At 34.9% G+C, this 24,799-nt stretch overlaps 4 protein-coding genes and 1 long non-coding RNA gene across 9 annotated transcripts; 3 read left to right on the top strand and 2 right to left on the bottom strand.

Moving 5' to 3' along the window:
* The first annotated feature begins 2,704 nt into the window (after window positions 1–2,704).
* LOC120087615 (uncharacterized) lies at window positions 2,705–4,134 on the top strand. Its single transcript, XR_005484631.2, has 2 exons — window positions 2,705–2,825; window positions 3,015–4,134. It is a non-coding gene; the product is annotated as an uncharacterized LOC120087615 (long non-coding RNA).
* Window positions 4,135–7,734: 3,600 nt separating this feature from the next.
* Window positions 7,735–13,821, top strand: LOC120087610 (putative pentatricopeptide repeat-containing protein At5g08490). 2 transcript variants are annotated; one of them, XM_039044438.2, is made up of 3 exons: window positions 7,735–7,876; window positions 8,215–8,312; window positions 11,025–13,821. In XM_039044438.2, the coding sequence occupies exon 3, from the start codon at window positions 11,134–11,136 to the stop codon at window positions 13,753–13,755; it is 2,622 nt and encodes an 873-aa protein (XP_038900366.1). In that variant the 5' UTR covers window positions 7,735–7,876; window positions 8,215–8,312; window positions 11,025–11,133; the 3' UTR covers window positions 13,756–13,821. The 2 variants fall into 2 exon arrangements, with proteins under 2 accessions (XP_038900366.1, XP_038900365.1); XM_039044437.2 differs by lacking the exon at window positions 8,215–8,312 and having other exon boundaries at window positions 7,736–7,876.
* Window positions 7,736–16,212, top strand: LOC150033171 (secretion-regulating guanine nucleotide exchange factor). Of its 4 annotated transcripts, XM_090305798.1 has the most exons (4): window positions 7,737–7,876; window positions 13,902–13,952; window positions 14,046–14,083; window positions 14,958–16,212. In XM_090305798.1, exons 3-4 carry the CDS (start codon window positions 14,074–14,076, stop codon window positions 15,998–16,000), a joined length of 1,053 nt encoding a protein of 350 aa, XP_090161924.1. In that variant the 5' UTR covers window positions 7,737–7,876; window positions 13,902–13,952; window positions 14,046–14,073; the 3' UTR covers window positions 16,001–16,212. The 4 variants fall into 4 exon arrangements, with proteins under 4 accessions (XP_090161925.1, XP_090161924.1, XP_090161923.1 ...); XM_090305797.1 differs by having other exon boundaries at window positions 13,902–14,083; XM_090305796.1 differs by having other exon boundaries at window positions 7,875–8,312; window positions 13,902–14,083.
* A 584-nt stretch (window positions 16,213–16,796) lies between these two features.
* LOC150033170 (uncharacterized) lies at window positions 16,797–18,031 on the bottom strand. Its single transcript, XM_090305800.1, has 3 exons — window positions 17,851–18,031; window positions 17,498–17,747; window positions 16,797–17,417 (listed from the first exon to the last, which is right to left on the bottom strand). Exons 1-3 carry the CDS (start codon window positions 18,002–18,004, stop codon window positions 17,087–17,089), a joined length of 735 nt encoding a protein of 244 aa, XP_090161926.1. The 5' UTR covers window positions 18,005–18,031; the 3' UTR covers window positions 16,797–17,086.
* A 1,650-nt stretch (window positions 18,032–19,681) lies between these two features.
* Window positions 19,682–21,635, bottom strand: LOC120087611 (peroxisomal and mitochondrial division factor 2). Its single transcript, XM_039044440.1, has 2 exons — window positions 21,404–21,635; window positions 19,682–21,078 (listed from the first exon to the last, which is right to left on the bottom strand). The coding sequence occupies exons 1-2, from the start codon at window positions 21,618–21,620 to the stop codon at window positions 20,078–20,080; spliced, it is 1,218 nt and encodes a 405-aa protein (XP_038900368.1). The 5' UTR covers window positions 21,621–21,635; the 3' UTR covers window positions 19,682–20,077.
* Between the last annotated feature and the right edge of the window lie 3,164 nt (window positions 21,636–24,799).

Below are 24,799 nucleotides of genomic sequence, written 5' to 3'. Positions count from 1 at the left end.
TTAATATCGAATTAAGATATGTAACCCAATTTCAATTATTGAGAATAAACAATCGAAATACAATCTTAAAATTATTAAATAAATAAATTTATATTTATATATATATATGTACAAACTAAATTTGGATATACAATACCAATATAATGTTTATTAAATACACACTCTACTATTTAAAGTCAAATTTGATTGAAGTAGAATTAGGTATAGAAGATATTTTTGCAATGAGCAAGGACTTTCTATTTATGAGATATGAAACCATCACTACTTTACTATACAATATATAAACTTTACCTCATCACCTCTATTTTTTGCTATGGGTTGAAAATTAGAGCAAAATTAGTTTATAAGGAATATAATTTTTTTTCTTTTCTTTAAATTAATAACGTTGATGACTTTTCATTAGAGTAGTGTCTCCGATGTTACTCTGCTATGTGTCTTTCACCCATTAAATGTAACATTGTGACATGGGTATGGTAGCATGGTGCGTACCATATTTGAGGATTTTTACACTACTAAAAGTCCATAGATAAATATTTATAAATCTATAAGACACGAAATTAAATATTTCATATTTTGTTAGTACGAATATAATTATATGTGTAATAAACTCATTCTTTAAAAAAAATGTTGAATATGTTATGAATCTATTAGATACAAAATTAAAAGTTTAGAGATATATTTTATACATTTATAGTTTATGAGACCTATTAGATACAAACATAAAATATAATTTTGTAATTTAACCATAGCAGTAGCGATAGCAATAATAAGTGCATAAACTAGTTTAGAAAAGGTTAAACTGCAAAGTTTTAATTTGTCTTTGTTTGATTCTTGTTTCAAAAGTGTCTAAAAGTTCATGAACTTTGAACTTTGTGTCTAATAGAACTATATATATAATAATTCTTTGAATTTTAAATTTTGTGTCAAATACGTTGCTGATATTTTCAAATTTTCTAAAAATAAATTGATATATTTGATTATAAATTTGAATTTTATGTCTGCTATGCATGGATTATGAAGTCAAAGGTAAAATAGTCAAAGGAGAGTAAGAGAAGACTGAATGGGTAGGCCCAAGGACAAATTTAGTTTGGTTGGCCTCGACCCAAGTGAGGTCGAGCCTCTTATGTTAGCCCAATGGCTAGAGACCTAGCATAGCTAGGCCTTAAGGGATGAAACCCTAGCGCGCCAAGCAAGAATATTGGCTCAATTGACCTTGACCTCGACTGAGAATGAGGTTGAGGGCAAGGTTCAAAGTTTGATGAACAAGGCATGTTAACTGCACGACGGGACCCATATGGCTTGAGAGATAACTTAGTTCATTTAGGATCAGGAAGCACATACCCTAATCAAGATAAACCCTATATCAAATCCCCTATAAATACATCCTCATGGCACCACACGAGGTAACTTAAAATTTTTACTTCTTATCTATTATACAATTTTCTTACTAACTCAAGCATCAACTCTTTTTCTTTATTTTGCAAGTTATTTCTTCCCAAAAATTACAAATTTACGTTCGATATCAAGTGGAGGACAAGTGCGTTTTCCTTTAGTCAAAACTTAACATTAACAATGTCTACTTGTCTAGTGAAACTATAAACTTTCAAATTTCTATCTAGAAGATCTTCCCACAATAAGTTAATAATCTACTATAGACACAAATTTGAAATTTTGACGACTCATCGGATACAAATTTCAAAGTCTAAAAATGAAGACATAATTTATTGTAAAGAAAAAAGAATAGTAAAAAGGAGGGTTAAAAATTAGTCCTAAAATCACGGAAGGTGATACTTGTGGCATTTGAATTGGTGTCGGTGGAAAATAGCATATGCAAATAAATAAGATAAATCTTAATTAATATGAATTTAAGTTAAAAATAAGGGAAGAAAAAAGACTTAAAAAGAAGAGTCATAACGTGGAGGACTTTTTTTTTTTTTTTTTTTTTGACATAATAATAAATAAAGTTTTAATTTTAAATTTTAATTTTCAAAGGACCTAAATGTCGTGTCGGGTTCCTAAGGAAATAACGTAATCTAAAGTTTAACATGAAATGCTGATGTTGTTATTATTTCTGCTACTATTACCTACCCAATTAATATTAACCACGTGGACATTAATTAGATTTGGGGTTACGTGGCAAGTGATGACGTGGTAATTACGTGACAAACAAAAAAATGCACCCAATCCCTTGTCGGCCAAAATGCTAGGCAACTAACATGCCAAAACTTTAGCCTATAGCCCTTGGAAAACAAAAGCAAGATGGTCAATATCATCTTGGGATCCATGTACACGTGGCTTCGATTTAATAAAAAATTGTTAGTTAACGTTATTAAATACTACTTTCATTTAGCTTTGACTTGGGACGTAAGAAATCGAACCGAACTGAATCAGATTCTATTTAAAATATAGATTGAACCAAATCGAATCGTCAAAGGTCTGGTTCGATTCTCCGATTCGCTAATCCGCTTAAGTTATGAAATATATATACTTCACGTGAGATGATAGACACGTATCAGATACCAATATTTTCAGATACTATGTATCTGACGAATAATCTTTTTCAATTTAAAACCAAATAATTTATTTTTTTAGAGAAATTTTCTCGTTTTTTTTTAAATATATATTAAAATAATATATAAAAAATTAATATATTTTTAAACGAATCCATATCTTAGCTTTTTTAATCGTATCATGTAATCGTATATGTGCTCTTAATAGTTAAGGTTAGTGAGAGTGACATAACCAAATATCTTGATTACATCTTCTTCGTTCGGTCACCGTCTGCCGTTCCCCTCTTTCCCTGTCCGTCCGTCAGCATCGATAAGGTTTGTTTGATCTGAAATTTATTCTGGGTTTTGTTTATTTTTTTTATTTGAAATTTCTTCTAGGTTTATCGTCGACTTCTTCTGAAATTTCTTCTGGATTTACTGTTTTTTTTTTTTTTTTTGGTGATCTTGATTTCTTAATCGACCCCATGTTTATATGATTATCATTTTGGATGTTATTGGCTTCAGATTAAATTACCCACTCTGTTCTGGTCATAGCATCTTGATTTCAAAGTGTTTGATCCGCTGTCCAACAAGATCAAGAGCGTTTTAGGATGTTTTGTTGTGTACTGGGACTGTAGAACCCTTTTGGATTAATTGTAGTTGTTGGATATTGAGTTTCTAATCCTTATTCTTGGTGTATGAATATGTTGGAACCGTTGTTTAAGGTTTGAAGTCGATTTAGATCAAGCCGCAATTTCGGTATTAACGGTGTCATGGGACTAGTAGTGATGGTGTTTCTGCATTAGTTCATGTTTCTAAATGTTTTCAGTGTCATAATCAAAGCTTCAGAACTAGCAATTTTGCCCTTATTTTTATTAACCTTTCTTTTGAATGTTTCTTCGGTGATCCCAAATAGAAAATTTATTTTAATTTGAACAAATTGATTCAATGATACTCATGTTTCCTCGAAGCCCGCATCCTTCCACCCAACCCATAAACAACTCCTGTATTTGCCCACCCTTTTGCTATTCGCCTCTGATTTTTCCTTTTTCCCACCTCCTCCTTGTTTTTGTTCAGCACCTTAAACACAGACAACATTGGTTTTTCAGTTTGTGGAATCTTTTGCTTCCTCCTCTCCTTTTTCAAGCCAGTGGAGTGTCGATTTCTGGCTAAAACCATGCTATTCTCAGCACAAGAGTTGTGGGTATGTTTTATAGATTCTTGGGGCGGGCTTATTTTTATGTAGTGGGAGTTTTGCTTCTGTCATTGACATTAAAAGTAGGATAATCTTGAAGCTTTTCTTCTTTTTCTTGATTTCTTGATGATGTAGTACAGTTTTTCCTGTAAGTGGTGGTCTAAATTCATCATATGCTTAATTTCTGCCGAAAGTTGCATCCTGGGAAGTGGGAAGATTATGAGGCTACTGCATTTCTTGTGAAGTTTTTCTCTTCAAGGAACAATTTGAAGGTTGTTTGTTTTGTTTTGTCTGTCTTTGTGAAATTAAAATATTCACAGAAATGGTAATCATTTATATACTTTTATAGTATAGGAAACCTTGCTGTGTTTATATTTTCTGAAACATCGATGTTGGAATCATAAGAAGGTAGATATTGACCATGAAAATTTCTGTTTTTTTCTTCTGAAATACCTCTGGAATACATTTTTGGCTCTATCAATTGTTGGGATCATAAGCAGGTAGATATTGTATTATGAAACCAACTTGATTCTTGTGTTTTAGACCGGCCCGTTGGATTCTCAAAGATGACTTTCCCATTTGATAAGAACGTAGATATTGTATTTGCTCTGTTTTAAACCAACAGAGCAAATGTAGATATTGGATTCTCAAAGATGACTTTCCCATTTGATTTTTGATTTCTTACTCCATTTCAAAAGGTTTTTTTTTTTTTTTTGAATTGCTTCACTTTGCTCTGTTTGTGCTTCATTTCGAGGTTTGCAATGTTTTGAACTGGAAAAGGAAATAAGAGTTCTGTTGCTGATTTGATTGAAATTTGTATTTGGTACTATCATTAATCTTTATTTTCTTCTTTATTCTAACAACAGTGATATTGAAGGCAGCAATGCTTTTGCTTAGCATTCATAATATTTTTAGCTTAAATCAACCAATAAACTTCTATTTTAATTGTAAGGTTTTGATCTTGGCATCCATAATATTTAAGAATTGGATGAAATGGAGATGTTAGCTTGTTTTGTGTTAATGTGTTAAGAGAAATATAAGTCTTAATGGTTATTTTATGGTTTTCTCCGTGAGTTATTATTTGATATAATTACAATGAATCATGATAAAGTAGGGGAGGACGAACCGTATGCATACCTAAGTTTGTATAAGATTGGCCACAAGATAATTAATCTTGGTTTCATAATACAATATCTATCTTAACTTGATTCTTGGAAAGAATTGTTTCACTTTTGGTTAGATTGTCTTTTCTCAAGGCGAAATTGCAAATTGTGTGGAAAGATTTATGTTCTCACATTTCTAGTAGGAGTTGTTTGATAATATTTTATTTTTCATAGGATGACTTCATCGTTTGCGAATGAGACTTCAAATCAAAGTCGTTCTAGTCCAGTAAGATTGTTAGGAAAAAGAAAACCTATTAAACCAGCTTCATCAGCATGGGACCATTTTATTAAAGTAGAAGGATGTGATCCTGAATATTCTAGGGCTGCTTGTAAGTACTGTGGGGTTATGTATGCCTATGATTTCAAGAGAAATGGTACAACAAATCTAAAAAGACATATAGAGAAATGTAAGAAGTATACAAATAAGTCAGAAGATTATGTTGAAGGAGAGAGAGATTTTGAAAGTAGTTTGATGGTTGCATCCTTCACTCAAGGAAATTGTAGAACAATGCTGGCTTGTTTAGATGAATTGCCATTTACGTTTGTAGAAAGTGAAAGATTTCGTAAATTTTGTCAGGTGTCAAATTCAAAGTTTGTAATTCCATCAAGAGTAACTATTGCAAACGATTGTTTTCAAATGTATATGGGGGGACAAAAAAAGTTAAAGAGTGCATTGACTCGAACTTTCAAAATTGAAATTCCTAATTCAAAATCGGTTTTATTCTTGAGGCGATTTAGGATGATTATACACTAGTTTTAACAAGTTCTTTAGCTACTGCTTTTTTATCTCCCAACTTTCAAACTTGGAACGTCTAACTTCAAATAATTTTGATACTTGTTTGAGTTGATTTAGGGTGGTTTTACACATGTTTTAGCAATATTTCTTACGTAATATATTTTTTTTATCTCGCAACTATCTACCAACATCCAAACTTGAAATGCCTAACTCCAACCTATTTTAGGTGATTTAGGGTGGGTATGAACATGTTTTAGGATGTTTTTTAGGTACTAATTTTATCTTGCAACTATTTTCCAACTTCCAAATCGAACACCTAACTCCAAATCACTTTTCTAACTGTCTAGAGGATGGGTAGGAACATGTTTTAGGGTGTTTTTAGTTTTTTTTTTTTTCTTACAATGATCTTGCCATTATCTACCAACATCTCGTAAATCACCTAAAACATGTGTAAACTCACTCCAAATCATCTAAAACAATTATAAAAGTGATTAGATGTTATGCGTTTCGAGTTTGGAAGTTGGAAGATAGTTGCAATTTGCAAGATAAAAAAAATGACTTAAAAACTATCTAAAACATGTGTAAACCTACCTTAAATCATCTAAAACAAGTATGAAAATAATTTAGAGTTGGGTGTTTCAAGTTTGGATGTTGAAGAAATAGTAACTAAAAAGTTAGTTAAAACATGTTCATATCCACCCTAAATCACTTAAAACACATATAAAATTAAGTTTAAGTTGGGCGTTTCAAGTTTGGATGTTGAAAGATAATTGTAAAATGTTGCGAGATAAAAAAAAAAAAAAAAAAAAAGTAGCTAACAAGCTAGATAAAATATATATCCAGCCTAAATCACGTAGTAAAAGTGAGTTTGAGTTAGACGTTTCATCTTTGGATGTTGGAAGATGGTTGCGAGATGTTGCATGATGGTAGCAGGATTTAAATAATAATAACAATAGTAACAATTTGTGGAGAAAAATTGTCTGAAATAATCAGTTTCACATTTCATAATTAATGCGTTTTTTTTTTTTTTTGAAAATTCGTTAAAATCATTTTTCTCGATTCTTCTTAGTCGATAACAACCCCAAAATTTAAATAAAAAAACGTACCGATGAACATGGAGATCAGACTTTCTCGATGAAAGTTTGCTTGGGTTTAACAATGAGATCCACAAATTTTTTTGTTCATGCAATCTTTCCAAAATCTTATACCAACTTTTATTTCTTTTCAAATTTTTCTATAATCTTTTTCAAATCTTATATGGAATATTGCCTAATTTTGCAAATCTTATGTCCATTTTATGTTTCCATAAATTCTCAAATTAATTTATCGGTTATTTGAATGGATGCATACTAGTTGTGAAAACCTATTTTAAAGAGTTTTTAAAAAACATACTAGTTGTGAAAAGTGAAACTTAGGAATATAATTTATGACAGTTTTTCTTTCTTATCAATCTAATAATAAAATATAAATATATATCTTCTTAATCGAGATTTATAAAATTAAAATCTCAATAAATAATGATATAAATTTAAACTCTAAAGTAAATCTGATTTATAACCATTTCCATTTAATTTCATATGTATTATTCTTTCAAAAGGTTACTATAAAATATCAAGAAAAATCACCAATTCTTCTTAAGCAGGTAGAGAAAAATAGAAGTAGAAAATGATTTTCATTAATTTTAGCATTTCTCTTAATTTCTATATTGTTTATGATTCCTATGTTAGCAGGAGGGATGGGTTTTGCTCCCTATTTATTATCATATTTGCATATTTTTTAATTATGATTATTGAATTTTTAGCCAAATTTAAAAAACAATAATTGTTTTTAAAAATTACTTTTTAATTTTTAAAATTTGGTTTGATTTTTTAAAATGATGATAACAAAGGAAGAAATGAAGAAATTTGATGGTAGAAGCAGATTTGTTATTTTATTTTATTATTATTATTTTTTAATGAAATAGCTAAAAGTAATACCAATTGATTACCTAAGGTATACAGAATTTATTTAAACGATGAGAGGAAACGAAGCCCAGCCCAGTAAGCACAAAACAGCAGCAGCCCAGTTAACATGAGGCCCAAAACATAAGCCCATTTCTCCAAAAACAGAGCACAGAAACACATCGAGTTCGACTGTGCTCGTGTGGGAGGGAGGAGCTTTTCTTATTCCTTTTCTATTTTGGCGGTTGGGGAAGGAGAGCTTTCGGAGGGCTTATAGTACTCTCACCCGAGTTCAACACTTGAGATTTATCCTTTTGAATCGAGAACCCTTTCGCCGTTCTTACATATTCAAGGTGACATTCTCTCTGTTCCTTTAATTTGTGTCATTGTTCGATAAATTATTTGTTTGATTGCTGGAGGAAGAAAGGGGTTTAACTTACAGATGAGAAGTGAACAATTTCTCGTGTTCATATCTTGTTTAACGATCATATTGTGCAATCCCCCGTTGCAATGTTTTTGAATCACAAAGAATCTGGTCTTCAAATTGTTTTGGTTAGTTCTTTGGGAAATTACAAAAATAATAGGACAAATATTTGGGTATTTGGGATGAGTTTTCAAAATAAAGACTTGCAAATGAACATATGAAATGTCCAAAATTGCCCCTAAAAAAAGCTCTAAAACGAACGAAAAGGAAACCGGGAGATTCACAACAGTGACGGCGATGGCGATTACTCCGATGATAAAAATTATAAAGCCGTTGATCAGAATACCCTCTTTTATCTCATATTGGTGAGTTTCTTTTTTCCTACTCTCCGTGTTTTTGTGCGGTTATCTTCGAATTAAGGTTCTTGTTGTCTCTGCTTGTTATCTTCTGTCAATAATTTGGGGATTTTGGATTACTTGTGGCATGTAATTTAAGTACCTTATTTAGAAGGTTTTTTCATGAGCTGTCATTTTCTCCTTCCTTCTTCTACGAATTGGCTATATATCTTGGTGCTTTCTTTTGTTGCTACAATGATTGGATAGATCCAGTCTTCTGTAAAGCTCAGGTGGAATAAAGCACAATAGTCTTTGGGACTAAAGTGCAAGGTACAAAAAAGTACTACAATTGAAGTGGAAATATGGAAAAAAAAATACCCCTAAATATAATAAATTTGCATTTAGGTTTAGTAAAATTTGATTTTTTGGGTTAATAAAGAAGAAAATCCTAATTATTACTATCTTTTAAAAATAAAGAAAAAGTCCTAAGGCCAGTCTTGGGACTTCACAGAAGGCAGGCGTGCATTATTTTGTGAGCCTCACCTATTCAAGGTGAGACACTACATTTGTGCCTTGAGCCTAGGTGCGCCCGTGAGGAGGTTTTTAGAACACTGGATAGATCAATCTTGCTTCCTTGTTTTAGAAAGCAACATGGAATTGAAGATTACTTAGTTGGTCCTATCTTTTTGGTAGGGTATGTTAGAATGTTTATTCGGATATGATTTAGGCCAATGGGTCCTTTCCCTTTTGCTCTCTATACATGGGCCTTCCCATTGCTGGTTATGGACAATAATGGGTGCATTTCTAGTGCCCCCAATTCAGGCTGCTAACTATCTGAACATTAAGAGTCTACTGGATCTCACATGCCAGACTGTGGAGAGGAAATTTGAAAGACAAAAAAGTTAATATCTTGTTTTTTGGAATTCAATAACTATTCTGTTGGCCAAAAAGTTAGCTTTTGACATGATTCTTCATGCATAAAATTAACTTATATTTAGAGCGGGTATGTACGTCTTAGCTAGGGTTTTTTTTTTTTTTTTAAATATATAATAATAATAATAATTATTATTATTATTTAAATCTTGCTACCGTTATGCAACATCTCGCAACTATCTTCCAACATCCAAACATGAAACGTCTAACTCAAACTCATTTTTATACTTGTTTTATGTGATTTAGGCTGGATATGTATTTTATCTAGCTTGCTTGCTACTGTATTTTTTCTTTCTCGCAATAATTCGCAATTATCTTCCAACATCCGAACTTGAAACGCTTAACTTAAACTCAATTTATATGTGTTTTAAGTGATTTGGGGTGGATATAAACATGTTTTAACTAGCTTTTTAGCTACTATTTTTTCAACATCCAAACCAAATTATTTTTATACTTGTTTTAGGTGATTTAGGGCAGGTTTACACATGTTTTAGATAGTTTTTAGGTCATGTTTTTTTATCTTGCAAGTTGCAACTATCTTCCAACTTCCAAACTTAAAACGACTAACGCCAAATCATTTTTATAATTGTTTTAGGTGATTTAGGGTGAGTTTACACATGTTTTAGGTGATTTACGAGATGTTGGTAGATAATTGCAAGATCATTGTAAGATAAAAAAACAGTAACTAAAAACACCCAAAAACATGTTCCTACCCATCCTCTTGACATAGTTAGAAAAGTGATTTAGAGTTGGGTGTTTCAATTTGGAAGTTGGAAAATAGTGGTGAGATAAAACCGGTACCTAAAAAACATCCTAAAACATGTTCATACCCACCCTAAATCACCTAAAATAGGTATAAAAGTGATTTGGAGTTGGACATTTCAAGTTTGGATGTTGGAAGATAGTTGCGAGATAAAAGATATTACCTAAAAAAACTTGCTAAGACGTGCAAAACCACCCTAAATCAGCTCAAACAAGTATCAAAATTATTTGGGGTTAGACATTCCAAGTTTGGAAGTTGGGAGATAAAAAACAGAAGCTAAAGAACTTGTTAAAACTAGTGTATAATCATCCTAAATCGCCTCAAGAATAAAAACGATTTGGAATTAGGGAGTTCAATTTTGGAAGTTCGAAAATAGTTGCGAGACAAAAAAAATAGCTAAAACACTTTTCAAACTATTGTAAAACCACCCTAAAGCACCTTAAACAAGTATAAAAATGACTTGGAGTTTGGAATTTCAAGTTTGGAAATTGGTAGATAGAGGCGAGATAAAAAACAATTGCTAAAATTACTAAATCACCTAAAACAAGTATAAATATGATTTGAAGTTAGACATTCCAAGTTTGGAAGTTGGAAGATAGTTGCGAGATAGTTGACATAAAAAACAGTAGCTAAAAGACTCGCTAAATTGGTGTAAAACCACCCTAAATCACCTAAAACAAGTATAAAAATGATTTGGAGTTAGGCATTTCATAATGCACTTTCCAACAATCGATGTAATTCATAGGTTTAATGGTCTTTCTCCATTTATCTCTTATTTTGTCTAGTAGCCATTAAGTTTCTGTTATATGATTGCTTATCGGTTTTTTATTTTTTGCTATTATGGCTTTAGTATGGTGAATCGTTTTGTAATATTACAATTGTCCAAATGCATGGATCCAAAGTTGGAATAAAAATTTAAAACTAGATACTAACCTGTAGTCGTAGCAGTCAAACTTGTACATCAAAATAAGTTCAACAAAGAAAAACTTCATCATGTTGCGAGCCTATCTAATACGTAAATCCGGTGTCTTGATGGAAAAATACAGGCCCTGTTGTTAGTCTTGGATTCAAGAAGGCCTTGATTAGAGTTGTGACCAGACTAATTTTATTGATTCCGGTGATTTGATTATAAGCATGTAAGAGTTCTCTGTAGATATGCTTCCACTGGATTCCATGTCATGGACTTCGACGATTAGAAATCTTTGTTTAAATGCAAAACACCAAGAAGTTTTGTCCCTTTTTGTTCAGAAGTTCCAATGCTCATCAGGCTTTCAAGCTGATAGCCACACTTTTGCTGCTGTTTTCAAATCATGTGCTGCCCTTTTTGCTATCAATGTAGGAAGGGCACTTCAAGGTTATGCAGTGAAACAGGGGGAATTAGCATGCCAATCCGTGTACAAGGGATTGCTGAACTTGTATGCCAAATGTGGTGCTTTTGATGAATGTTGGAAATTATTTGAACAGTTGGATCACCGTGACGTTGTTACCTGGAACATAATCTTATCTGGGTATTGTGGGTCTCAAATACATGATATTAAGGCTATGAGATTGTTTGTTAAGATGCATGCAGAGGGGGAGGTGAAGCCAAGTGCTATTACAATTGCTAGCATTCTTCCTGTATGTGCTCGTGTAGGGCGAGGTGTTGTTGGGAAGAGTATACATTCCCATATTATGAAATCTGGACTGGAAAGGGATACACTTGTTGGAAATGCTCTCATATCTATGTATGCCAAATCTGAGCAGCCACAGTACGATGCATATGCTGCATTTAACAGCATTATTCACAAAGATGTTGTTTCATGGAATGCTATAATATCTGCTTTAGCAGAAAAAAATTTAATGTTTGATGCATTACAATTGTTTAGTCTGATGCTGGAAGAACCCATAGAACCAAACTATATAACAATTGCATGTATTTTACCCGTTTGTGCTTCCTTCAGTAAGTATGTTTCCTACAGGTTTGGAAAAGAGATCCATGGTTTTGTACAGCGTAGGACTAAATTGATGGAAGATATTTCTGTTTGCAATGCATTGATGAACCTTTATTTGAGGGTTGGACAGATGGAAGACGCAGAGATTTTGTTCTCGCACCTGAAGCAGAGAGACTTAGTTTCATGGAATACTATAATTTCTGGATATTCATTAAATGACGAGTGGTTGGAAGCTGTAGATCATTTTTGCAAGTTACTGTGCTTAGGAATTGAGCCAGATTCGATAACTTTAATTAGTGTTTTACCTTCTTGTGCATACTCCCAAAACTTGCAAATGGGGAAAATGATTCATGGCTATATTCTTCGTCATCTTATCTTGAGTGAAGATTCAGCAGTTGGAAATGCTTTAGTTAGCTTCTATACAAAATGTTATGATGTAAAATCAGCATTTCATTCATTTTCCTTGATTTCTAGTAAAGATTTGATATCTTGGAACTCAATGCTTAATGCTTTTGCAGATTTTGGAAATTATACTCAATTCCTGCATCTCCTTGACTGGATGCTGCAGGAAAGATTCAAACCTGATCATTTTACTATCTTGAGTATAATCAGTTTTTGCATTACAGTCTTAGGAGGGTGGAAAGTTAAAGAGATGCATTGCTATTCAATTAGAGCTTGTTTCTTTGAAGGTGATTCCGGTTCTACTATACTCAATGCTCTTCTTGATGCATATTCAAAATGTGGTAATATAGATTATGCTTTAAAGATTTTTGAAAGCTCATCAGGAAAAAGAAACTTGGTGACGTGCAATTCAATGATTTCGTGCTATGTTAACTGTAAGTCACCCAGTGATGCACTTACGATATTTGCTGGTATGTCTGAGACTGATCTTACCACCTGGAATCTGATGATGCGGGTTTATGCTGAAAATAATAGTCCTTTTGATGCTCTCAGTCTTTTCCGTAGGTTGCAATCTGAGGGTATGAAACCTGACGCAGTGACTATTATGAGCCTCCTTCCCCTATGCAATGAAATGGCATCATTCCGCCTGTTAAAAGAATGTCATGGATACTCAATTAGATCCTGTTTTGAGGATGTATACTTAGACGGAGCCTTACTTGATGCATATGCAAAATGTGGAGTTGTAGGTTGTGCTTATAAGCTTTTCCAATCGAGTTCTCAAAAGGATTTAGTTATGTTCACATCGATGATAAGTGGGTATGCCATGCATGGGATGGGAGAGGAGGCACTCAAGGTTTTCACTAACATGCTCGAGTCGGGTGTTAAGCCAGATCATGTGGTCATGACCTCCATTTTATCTGCTTGTAGTCATACTGGTCTTGTAGATCAAGGTTTGGACATATTTCAGTCGATGGAGGAGGTTAATCATATCAAACCTACCATGGAACACTATGCTTGTGTGGTGGATCTCCTTGCACGAGGAGGCCGAATCGCCGATGCGTATTCTTTTGCGATCAGGATGCCTATTAAGCCTGATGCTAATATATGGGGGACACTGTTAGGTGCCTGCAAGACTCACCATGAAGTGGAATTGGGCCTTGTTGTGGCAGAGCAACTGTTTGAAACTAAAGCTGATGATATAGGAAACTATGTAGTTATGTCAAACCTATATGCTGCAGATGCTAAATGGGAGGGGGTCCTGGAGGTAAGAAAGCTGATGAAAGAGAAGGAATTCAAAAAACCACCAGGTTGCAGTTGGATTGAAGTGGAAGGAGAGAAGCACTTTTTTTTAGCAGGAGATTCTTTGCATCCTCAAAGAAACTTAATTTATAATCTGTTAAGTATATTGCATCAGCAAATTAAAAGGGCAGTTGATATAACTTGATGAGCAATTAAATTTTGATATGTTTTGAAATGTTATTTATATGGGCACTATAGGTGGTTGTCACAATTCTTCTGTCTCTATTCAGTTTATTCCCTTGCACATTACATATGTATCCAGTGGTCAAAACTCAATTCTTTTTCCTGCAGTTTTGAGAAATCCTTAGCAAGGTATTTGTAACCTATTGTGCTCCTGGCTCGGTGAGTTTCCGATGGAAATTCAAAAGTTCAGAAGTTCTTTCTGTTGATTATCAAGAAGTCATGCCTGTCTAAGAATTTTGTCTTCTTTTGCAGGTGTGTATAGGAATTATTGGCCACTGCAATGTATGGAGGTATTTGTAAATAGTTCTCCTTGGCCAATGCCTAGTGGAGAAACTACACTGCACCAAGAGGAGAATAAAACTTAACCTAACTCAACTATCACTAAGAGTAGGAGAACAAAAAATCTATAACAAAAAGAACTCATTAAAACTTACCACAAAAAGATTGTAATTGAGAGATGTTGAAGTTCTTAACAATCTTAGGGCATGCAAAAGGGCTTGAGAAAAGAGGAGTTAGAGAAAAGATGGGTGAAGGATCGAAAGTCATGAATTGTGAGAAATAGAGAACAAAAAGTTGGTTTTTCTCATTTAAGGGCAATATGGACATTTCACATCTCATTTGTCTCAAAAGTCTTCTTTTTTAAAAATCGATTCCATAAGTCTTTAACACACTAAAACGAGTCCTATTTTTGGCAATTTCTCTAATTCTTTCCAGTTATCACACTGTTTCTAATTAGATTAAATGAATATGTTTCTTAAAAAGCCCTCTGTTTGGATATTATATCACGTTTTGGTTCTATGAGGAAGGAATTCGAGGTGCTAGACTGAATGTGATCGTTCTAAGAGCTCTAGGTCTGGCTTGGTTGTATGCAAATGAAATTATGTCAAAAGATGTTGGTCAGATGAGATTATTGTTAATTATGAAATTTTATAATCCTGCTCGAGTCTCTAAATTGTCCTGTTCAGTGAGACAGTGTTCTAACTTTTAAAGATTTCAACTAGTTTTATGAGATCGGTAACTAACTAAAAAGTTCTAGGGGTTGCTGTGATCAGATACTTAGAAATAGAGAAGTTGACTAAGTGAATAGGGATTGCATAATAGAGGTTCAAATATGATGGATAGTTTTGTCACATCACTTGTAGGTTAATGTCTTTCTTTCTTCAGATATGGTGAAGTATGGAAACAAATCAAAGGCGTGGTACAAACAGCAGACAATCTCAGTTCTTATTGTGTCTGCTTTTCTTATCCTTTTTGTGTTGATGATGTCATTTCGCAAGGAGTCTCAAGAGCACGATATTTTAGTTGAGGTGACGCCAAAGCAAAAGTGGGATAGCTTTAACTCTCTTGTGCAATTTAATCCAAAAAGAGAGTTTTACAATGGAACTGACATAATATCACAAATTCCTGATTCTCCGAAGGCTGTTTTGTTCTTTGCTCATGGCTGCAATGGTAAAGCTGTCAACTTCTGGGACAAATCTCCCGATTGCCCTTCTTGTGTTGGTTTGCCTGAAGAACGGTTGATTGTCCTCCATGCTCTCAGCAGACATTTTGCGGTTCTTACAATATCCAGCTCTCAGAAATGTTGGACATTGGGGAAGGAATTGGCAGTTGTTAAAGACATAATACGTTGGTGGGTTGAAAAGAACAAACTTGAGAAACTTCCTCTTGTGGGTTTAGGCGCCTCCTCTGGTGGGTATTTTATTTCGGTACTGGCCACTAAGTTGAAGTTTAATAGTATTACTTTGATGATTGCTGAAGGGTTGTACGAACAAATGGAGGTAACAGAGAGATACCCACCTACTCTTTTTGTACACATGCCGAAAGATCATTTTAGGCAACAAAAGATCAATGAAAACATGGAGTTTTTGAAAGGTAAAGGAATTGATGTTGCAGAGATTGAATGCTCCGAGTTTGCTCTGTCGCCACATTTTTTGGCTGACCGAATCCCAGGACTTGACAAGGGTGTTTCTGCTAAATTGTTTGAGCTTTTCCAAGCCAAGGGCTTTGTAGATGGAAATGGAAGGATGCTCAAAGATGGACGTGCAACACGATGGAAAGAAGCCCTCAAGACGAGTGGAATTAGTTTACCCGATAATAGTCTAACCAATCACATTCAAGAAGAGTTGAATCTTGCCTTTGCATACCACGAAATGACTAGTTTAGAGGCCGACAAGATTTTCACATGGTTTGAATCTCACTTGAAATGATTCTGTCAACATTTAAAGAAAATCCAGGTTCTTAGGACCATCACCTATCTAAGCACACACACGCAGAAGTACACGCACTAGAAGAAAATGTACAGAGAACAGTTTTCTCATCCACATTTTTTGTAATGCTAGTGGTGATGGTTTTGTATTCATATTTACACTGTTCAGTTAAGAAAGTTGAAGTAAGAACATGAATAAATGATCATTTTCAACTCGCATGTTGTTTGGTCTACAATCTAATCTTCAATTTGAAATGATTGGTACTGTTATTTGAAATACTGACATATTGTTCTTAAGGAACAATTGAATCTCCATTGCTGCGAGGAGGTTATCAGGCTATATTCATGCCTATGGACAACTGAACTTTTTGTTAAAGATTAGGGCGGTTGGCTTGGCTTGATGGGAGTTCTTAACTATTATTAGTTTTCCTTTTCCTGCTGTTTTACAAGGTAAAATATCTAGGGCGGTTGGCTTGGCTTAATGGGAGTTCTTAGCTTCGCCAACCCACCTTCTCAGAGCACTGGACGCTTCCTTATGAGTTTGTTTTCTGCACTTATCCTATTATGTCTTCTTTTTGCACCGTTGATATTTGTGATTTAGCATTTATACTGTTCACAAAATGAAGCTCTGGTCATTAAATTCAAACAAAGGGCATCCCAAGTGTGTGCTCTTTTGTAGGTTAACCTTATTGAATGTAGTGGATTTCCTCATTAATGCACCATAAATACGACAAGTTACATATTTCATGGATTTTTCTACCCTTTTAAAGCATAGTGATAGAAATAATGGATTAGTGTAGATAACAAGCATCTGAACTTTTAATTTCAACCCCCTTTTGGATAACCTGATTAAACAAAATCAACTATTTAAAACAAATCTTGACTTCACAATGAATTTGGATAACAAAGACTGAGCATCTCTATGTTCAAATACATGAACAAAAGAGATGCAAGAACCTAGAAACAAGAACAAAACAAAATAAAACAAGACATGCAATGCTAAATTGGTCTCACGTCTCACTAATAACTGCTAAGGCACACTCATTAGTTATTAAGGTAGTAAATGGTAAGACAAAGGGGGAAATCATCAAGCTCTGGGTTTGATTTTGCCCTCGTTGGCTAACTTGAAGGTGTTGGCCTGATCAGCTGCTGCTTTGTTGGAGCTAAGTGCTGAGACGAAACTCGTCCTAACTTGCTTGGTTGTGAATGGGAATCTGTTACTAGCAAGAGAGTTGAGGTACGAAGCAGTGCCTTCTCTTAAAAGGGCCCCGAACCCATCAGTCCTTGTGTTTGAAAGTGCTTGGAGCAAGTTGAGATTTGTTCCAAACCCTGGGACATTAGTTGCTCCAAAGGCATTTCCCAATGTTCCCCACCATCCCAGCACCCCCCATATCATTCCTGGATGGTTCAACCAATAACTGCAAACAAACACATTTTTAGAAACAAAGATAATGATCACTTCTCCATGGAAAACAATTACTATGAGTCTGTGACTTACTTGCAGGTAAATGGAGTAGTAGGAATGCTTGGTGTGCTTGGTGTGCTGGGAACGCCAGGAGTGCTTGGAGTGCTTGGAGTGCCTGGATCTACAGGGGTGGTCGGTGGGCTACCGCCACCAGAAGATGGAGGGTTGTAGTATCCACCACCACTGGACGGAGGCTTGGACGGCGTGGAAGGAGTTGGTGTGGAGTAATGCGGTGGGCTTCCTCCATAACCATGTGATGGTGGGATAGGGCTGCTATGTGAACCTGCAATGCACAAAATGTAGAATGTGGTAAGCCTTTCTAGTGACTACTATTACTACTACTATACCGATACTAAATGTGTGAGATTCATTGTGAATGTGTTAACCTGTTGGGGGAGTTCCAGAATGTGGGTCTGAAGGAGGAGAGTAATAGCTCTTCTGGTCAGCAATGGAGGTGGAGAATACAGGGATGAGCAGGCTTTGAGAAAGCAGCCCAGCAAGCAAAGTGAAAAGGAGAACAGAAGCTTGTTTGGTTCTCATGGTTTCTTTCTTCTGAGATGGGTAATGGTGGATGGAATGTTTAGAACAGAGGGGGAATGAATATATAGAAGGGGGTTGAGGTAATGCGAAGTTATTCTTTACAGGTGGAAGCGTATGTGGTTAGTTGCTGTTTTATTGGTGCATTTATTCATATTGCTTGCTGCTTTTAATTGTTCCAAATAATGTTCAAATTTTTCAGGGATGATTCATTGGGGTTGAGGTGAAATCACATGTATTTGAAAATTTTGAATCTCTCACTTCTCCTGAGTGATTTATTATAAATAATCTCTATAATATTAGCTATTATGATATATAATTCAAAATTGCATTTTTTTTCCTCTTTCCCTCTCTCTCTCATACGATTTAATAATGACAGGCTGACAGCTCGTTGTATTAGTTACATCAAATAATTACTGCCTTATACCCAACTTAGTTTCAGCATTGGCAAAATCAAGCTTGTTATTGATGGAAAATAAATAGGCTACATTATATATAAAATAAATAATATCATAATGAATAACAACTTTGCCCTTGGTTTGAGAAAATTTTCTATTATTACCCTGAAGTAAAAATTTGTTAAAATTTTAGATGAATATGGAGACTTAGAACTAGTATGCCAAACTTTTCTAAATCCCAATTATTGTCCGATAGCGTAACAAAAATTTACTCCAATAGTAGTTTTAAAACCTTTTAACAAGATTGCAAATATTAGGAGTATTCTTTCTTTCATTTAGCCCAATAAGTACAACATTAAACAAGGATGATTTTATTTTGTAACAAATTACGTCCTTTTAACAGCTCAGGTGAACTTAGTTCAACGGTAATGGACATGATCTCTCTTTAAAGTGTGAAGATTTCGATTTCCCATTCTAAAAATAATAATAATAAATTGAAAGTTCCCATTCTACAAAGAAAGTATCCTAGTAAAATATATACATCGAGTCAATTTTTGTGAATACCGGGGACAACATTCCAAATAACAAATCTCCAATCTCCATCTTATGAATAAAGATATTAATAATTAGATTCTGTTTTAAATTACATACAAAGAATAAAGTTTAAGAACGAAATAAAACAAAGTAAAGATCACAAACATTAGAAAAGCATAATTATGGACCATAAGAGCAGGTTAAATTGTTGTAGGAGAAAGCGAGACCAAGCAATTATGAAGCAATGTCCTTTTCTTTTCCTTTCCATTAATTCTTGTTAATGACCACAAGTTGATCATTACACAAGTCCTCAGTCTTAAAAAAATGTACAACATTTTATAGCAAGGACCAGTCAAACAACAAAACCAACCAACCAACCAAGGCCACTGAGGCCACATAAATTGGCTTAAAAGACAGGGAGGTAGTTGAGGCAATAGAAGAAAGAAGACTGAAGCAACACAGAGATGAGCTGTCTAGAATTAAGAACTTGAAAAATCTAAATGATATAATGGTGCTAGCTGCAAAATAATAGCAACAAATGCAATTATATATTACCAGATCTAAACACAACAGCGGCTTGCAAATGCCGCCGTACAACTGCATATTGTTTTGAGGATAAGTTAGCTGTGAGTTTCACCCATGAATTTATGAGTGCCGATCTGTCTCCATCAATGGTGGAACCAAGCACAACTCTTCCATGGTAATTATAATCAGTTGGGAGAATGGAAAGTTAAGAAGGTAGGGGCAATTGAAACTCAAAATGGGGCAGTTAAAATTTGCCAAATTTTGGTACAATCATACAAGAATACCTTGAAAACAACTCAGAAATGTAATCAACCAAAGTCAAAATCAAGTGTAGCTGAAATATTTGTCTGGGTAATCACCTATAACAGTGGGATTGAACTTTACTGCAGTGATTCCTCAAAATATATCAACTAAATTAGTTAACCAACAAGACTTGGCTTCATCAGAACATTTGAAGCAAAAATTTAGTGCCAACCATTATTTATTGGCTTGGAAAACACCAAATAAACAAACATATCTAACAAAACTGAAGCAGATTTGCAGTTCATGAACCTACCCTCTTGGCTAAAATTCTGAGTCAAGTCCCCATCTCAACTATCAGGCTTTGTGGCGTCACAATTTATCTTTGCCTTCCATACAAAACAAAGGCCAGTACAGCTGTGGCAGCAACAACTCCAGTCGAACCTGCAATTATAGACCAGTTCAAATTCAACTCCTTCTCCGCACCTTTGAAAGCCGACTTGAGCTCCTCTGCAGTTCCATTCAAAGCATTCACTGCTTTCTCCTTTAATCCACTAATGACTTTGTGCGCTTCCTCTACTTCCTTCTGCAACTGAACCATATTCGACTCTACCATTTTCGTTTTCTCCTCAGACGCTTTCAACAACTCTTCCACCTTAAGTTTCTCCTTGATCCACTTATCTAGTTCCAGCCCATTCTTTGTTACTACCAATTCCAAATTCTCAATAATCTTTTTAAAACTGGTGATTTCCCTCTCCTTCTCCTCAATTTTGTCTCTCATTTCCTCCTCTACCCTAACTTTTTTACTCTTCTCCTCTATCTCCTTGACCTCCAAAACCCCAACTTTTCTTTCCAATTCTCTGACTTTCTTTTCACTCTCTGCCTTTGCTTTCTTCAGGGCTTCCAACTCTTCCTCCAGAGCAGCAACCTTCACTCCCTTTTCCCCCAAAAATTTCCTCAACTCTGCAACTTCAGTATTTGCCTCATCGGCTCCATTCATTGCAGATATCAAATCATGCTGTAGCCTCGAGACTTCAGTCTCAAGCTCCAGCGCCCTCGCCGCAACCGACTCTAACACCTTATTTCCCTCTTCAGAACGTTCAACTTGTTTCTCCATTTCTTTCAGTCGTTCTTTCAGCGTCCCCTCTTCCCTCTTCAACCCTTCAATCTCCGCTGACAATCTTTTAATCTTATCTTTGATTTCTCCATTTTCGTCGACCAATTTTTTCTTTTCACCCTCCAAAACCTCAATTCTCTGGTTCAGCTCCGCTACCTTTGCTTCATTCTCCCGCTGGTCAACATCATAAAAATCCTCCGGGGTCTGATCGTCCCCCGACGCCCCGTCATTGGCAATATTAATCTCGTTTTCCATTAATACTCCTATGTTCAGAGAAAAAAGACCACCCAATTCAGAACATACCAGTCCATTATAACACAATTTCTAAAAAAAATAATACAAGAAAACGCGTAAAGGATCCCCATCTAGATCCAGAGAATTCAAAAAGAAATGTTCTAAACACTATCGAAACCAAAGAGAGAAACACACCATACGAACGCATCAGGTAAAAGGGATTAGAAATGAAATGAAAAGAAAACAACCCAGAAAAAGAAGAACAAATAACCAAGTAAGAGAGTAGCGATTAAAGAGGAAAACAGAAAGAAATTACTAGAAATGAATTTCTATAAAAGAAAATGGAGGATTAACCTTTTGATTTCTGTGGTTCAGCGGCCTCCTGAATTCGAATTAGGGTTTCGGATATTTCAAGCGACGAGATATGTCTGAAGCTTCTTCTTTCCCAATTTTTCTGGGGAAGAAAAAAGTGTGGAAAGGGAAATTGGAGAAAGCGCTGAGCAAATCTGATCTCTGAAAAATGGACGGCTGAGAATGGTCGGAGGAAAAGCGCGGTGGTAGTGCGAGGCATTCGATTATGAATTGGGCTAATTAAAAATAATATTTACTCGGGCCCAATTATATTGATGGGCCGGAGATCTTTGATTGGCTGGCCCATATCAGAATGCTTCGAACGAAGCTTTTGATTTCCATTTTTGGAGGAGTTTTTGGGTGAGGATGGGTTGTGTGTGTGTTGGGAGTTGGTGGAAGGTGTTGTGCCTTGTGTTGGTAGGGAGGATAGATGGGTGTGCGTGGTGGATTTGGTGTGTTCTTTCTTGGTGTTTGGGAGGTCCTGAGGTTGAGCCAAAAAGAGGAGGGTGTCGTGGTGTTCTAGTTGTAGTTTGGGGGTAATATCCCTTTGTGTTTCTTTTATCGTGTGGTTGGCGATTCGGGATAGGTTGGGGATGCATGATTGGCACATAAGAGGGATGTGGGTTTGGTCGAGAAGTTTGGAGTGGTGTGTCGTCGTTGATGTCTTTATACGATAGAATGGAAGGGGTGTGTGGTACGTAGAAGGTGACAACTAGTGTGGTGCATGACTCGTCAACTTCATGATGCTTCTACTCGACCTCATTTCCTTTCGTATGTCATCAAGCCTCTTTGTCCTTTTGGTTAGGCGATCGTGTTGGTTTTGCTGGTACATTGAGTATTGTTTGTTGTTTTGTTCTTTCTTAGGTTTGTTTCTCTGTGTTTGGCTCTTGGTTTGATTTTCTTTTGGGTTGTTTCATTTCTTGTTGTATGCTTTAGTCCGGATTATGGGGTCCTTTTATCTTTTTTCAAATCGAAGCTTGAAAAGGTATTCCTTCCATGAAGTCAGGGTCATGCATGACATATGTGGTTTGAGACTATTCAAAAGGTTAATTGAGAACTGAGTATTTGTCTTTATTTGCATTTCTCGTCTGTAACGAGATATGTTCACCACGAGTGCTTGTAAGCTAGAATGAAGATAAGAGCAACATCAAGGGTTCTCCCTGGACAAAATGTTTGAAATTTGATCAGAGAAATAGTGATGTTATATAGTGTGGTCCGCTGTCTAGTGTGTTTCTTCTATTTGTGATTTTTGGTCGTTTGGTGTTTGCTATGATCTCAAGTTGTGGATACCTCTTGTTTCGTTCTTTAATATATTGTCTGTTTTAAAAAAATTAACAAATAATAATGTGCAATATCTAAAAACTCACTAATTAAATGAAAATCAAGTTGGACATTTAATATTAATATTGTTGTTTTCAAAACTTATTAGAGAAATATTGTTGTTTTGAAACTTATTAAAGAAATATTGTTGTTTTGGGAGTTCAAGGCTAGAGGTCGAACGTTGAGAACTCGACAAACAAAGAAAAACTTGGAAACAATACATCTGCCGAAACTTCAACCCTTGACAAGGGAAATCTCGTGAATCTCGCTTAGGTTGTTGAAGGTTAAAGTTTCGACACACATCCACCCTCGACAAGGGAAAGAAATCTCACTAATTTTGTATATTAGGTTGTCGAATGTTGAAGTTTTAACACACACATGTCGAAACTTCAACCCTCGACAAGAAACATAAGTGGGCTGAAGCATATTAAGGAGAAAGCGAGATTCAAAGCGAAATAGTAAGAGAGAGCGAGATGTTGAGCGAGATTTAAAGCGAAATTTTAGGAGAGAGCGAGATTCAGAGCGAGAATGTTGGAGAGAGCAAAATATAGAGAGCGAGAATGTAATATAGTATAATAATCTAATATATTCAATTTATTGTCTAATGATTATTCAATTATAGTATAATAATCTAATATATTCAATTTATTGTCTAATGATTATTCAATTATAGTATAATAATCTAATATATTCAATTATAGTCTAATGATTATTCAATTATAGTATGACTATTAGCTCTTTTTTCTCATTAGTGAAGACTATCTCTTTTTTTATATATATTTCTATGGAAAGTTCAAATAAAGTGAAAACTCTCGCTCTCTTCTAAAATCTCACTCTCTCTCAATATCTCGCTCTCTCTGTTATTGTTGTTATTTTTCCATTAATGATTACTAGCTTTTTTTTCTCATTGGTCATGTATATATGGAAAGTAATGATTACAATCTCGCTCTATCTATGGAAAGTAAATAAATTTATTGTATATTCAATTTTTTTATTATAAAGTTGTACATTTTTCTTTTAATTAACTTGTACATTATTATTTTAATTAACTTGTACATTATTCTTTTCTTTTAATTAAGTTGTACATTATTCTTCTAATTAAGTTGTACATTTTCTTAATTGATAAATATATATATATATATATATATATATATATTTCAGATCATGGCTTTAAACCCAGGACCTATTGATCCCGATGTTTGTACGACCAGTCCATTCATCGATCGTCTGTTCTATGGTGAGATCGTACTACTGGAGAAATATCTTGCAGGCGTCGAGAGATAGTTCTCTAGCGCACTATCATGCTCCACCCTCAAATACTACCGTTACTGCGCACATTTGGATTCTATGGGGTTGCCATATTAGAATTTATTCAATTGGACTGGCATCTAATCATAATCTTGGTCGAAAGATGGAGGCCCGAGACGCATACATTCCATATGTCTGTTGGAGAGTGCACTATAATTCTATAAGACATAGAAGTGTTGTTGGGGTTACCTGTTGACGGTGAGCCGGTCACCGAAGTGATGTACGATGACTGGTTAGAAGTTTGTCAACTATACCTCGGTGCGACCCTACCTGTCGACAAGATTAAAGGATCGAGGTTAAGTTTAATATGGTTAGGAATACAATTTTGTGAGCTCACAGATGATGCAGACGAGGAAACTGTCATAGGATATGCGTAAGCATATATACTACAAAATGATGGGTGGAAGTCTATTTTCAGATAAATCAAGTCATTTTATTCACTTGATGTTCCTGCCACTGTTAGTTAACCTCCATGATGCAGGGCGGTATTCGTGGGGTAGAGCATGCTTGTTTAAAGCCTCCCATTATATTCACATACAAAAGGAGGGACAAAAAGGTAAAAACACCACAAGAGTTAGTTAGAGAGATAGTAGAGTATAAGAATATGGGGAAAAAGGGCAATTCTGTTGAGGATCCGTTGGGGGTGGGACCACAGGGGGATTAAATAAATTGGAAGAGAAAGAGAAAGAAGGTAGAGAAAAGATTTTGTGTGCAAAGACGTTCGTCTTTTCAGGAGGGGATCCAACACCTCTCGAATTGAAAGCTGGAAGC

Source organism: Benincasa hispida, chromosome 10, assembly GCF_027475165.1.
Source record: "Benincasa hispida cultivar pf3 chromosome 10, pf3_genome.v1.1, whole genome shotgun sequence".
NCBI classification, from domain to species: Eukaryota; Viridiplantae; Streptophyta; class Magnoliopsida; order Cucurbitales; family Cucurbitaceae; genus Benincasa; species Benincasa hispida.
This window is presented reverse-complemented; position numbering and strand designations above follow the sequence as displayed.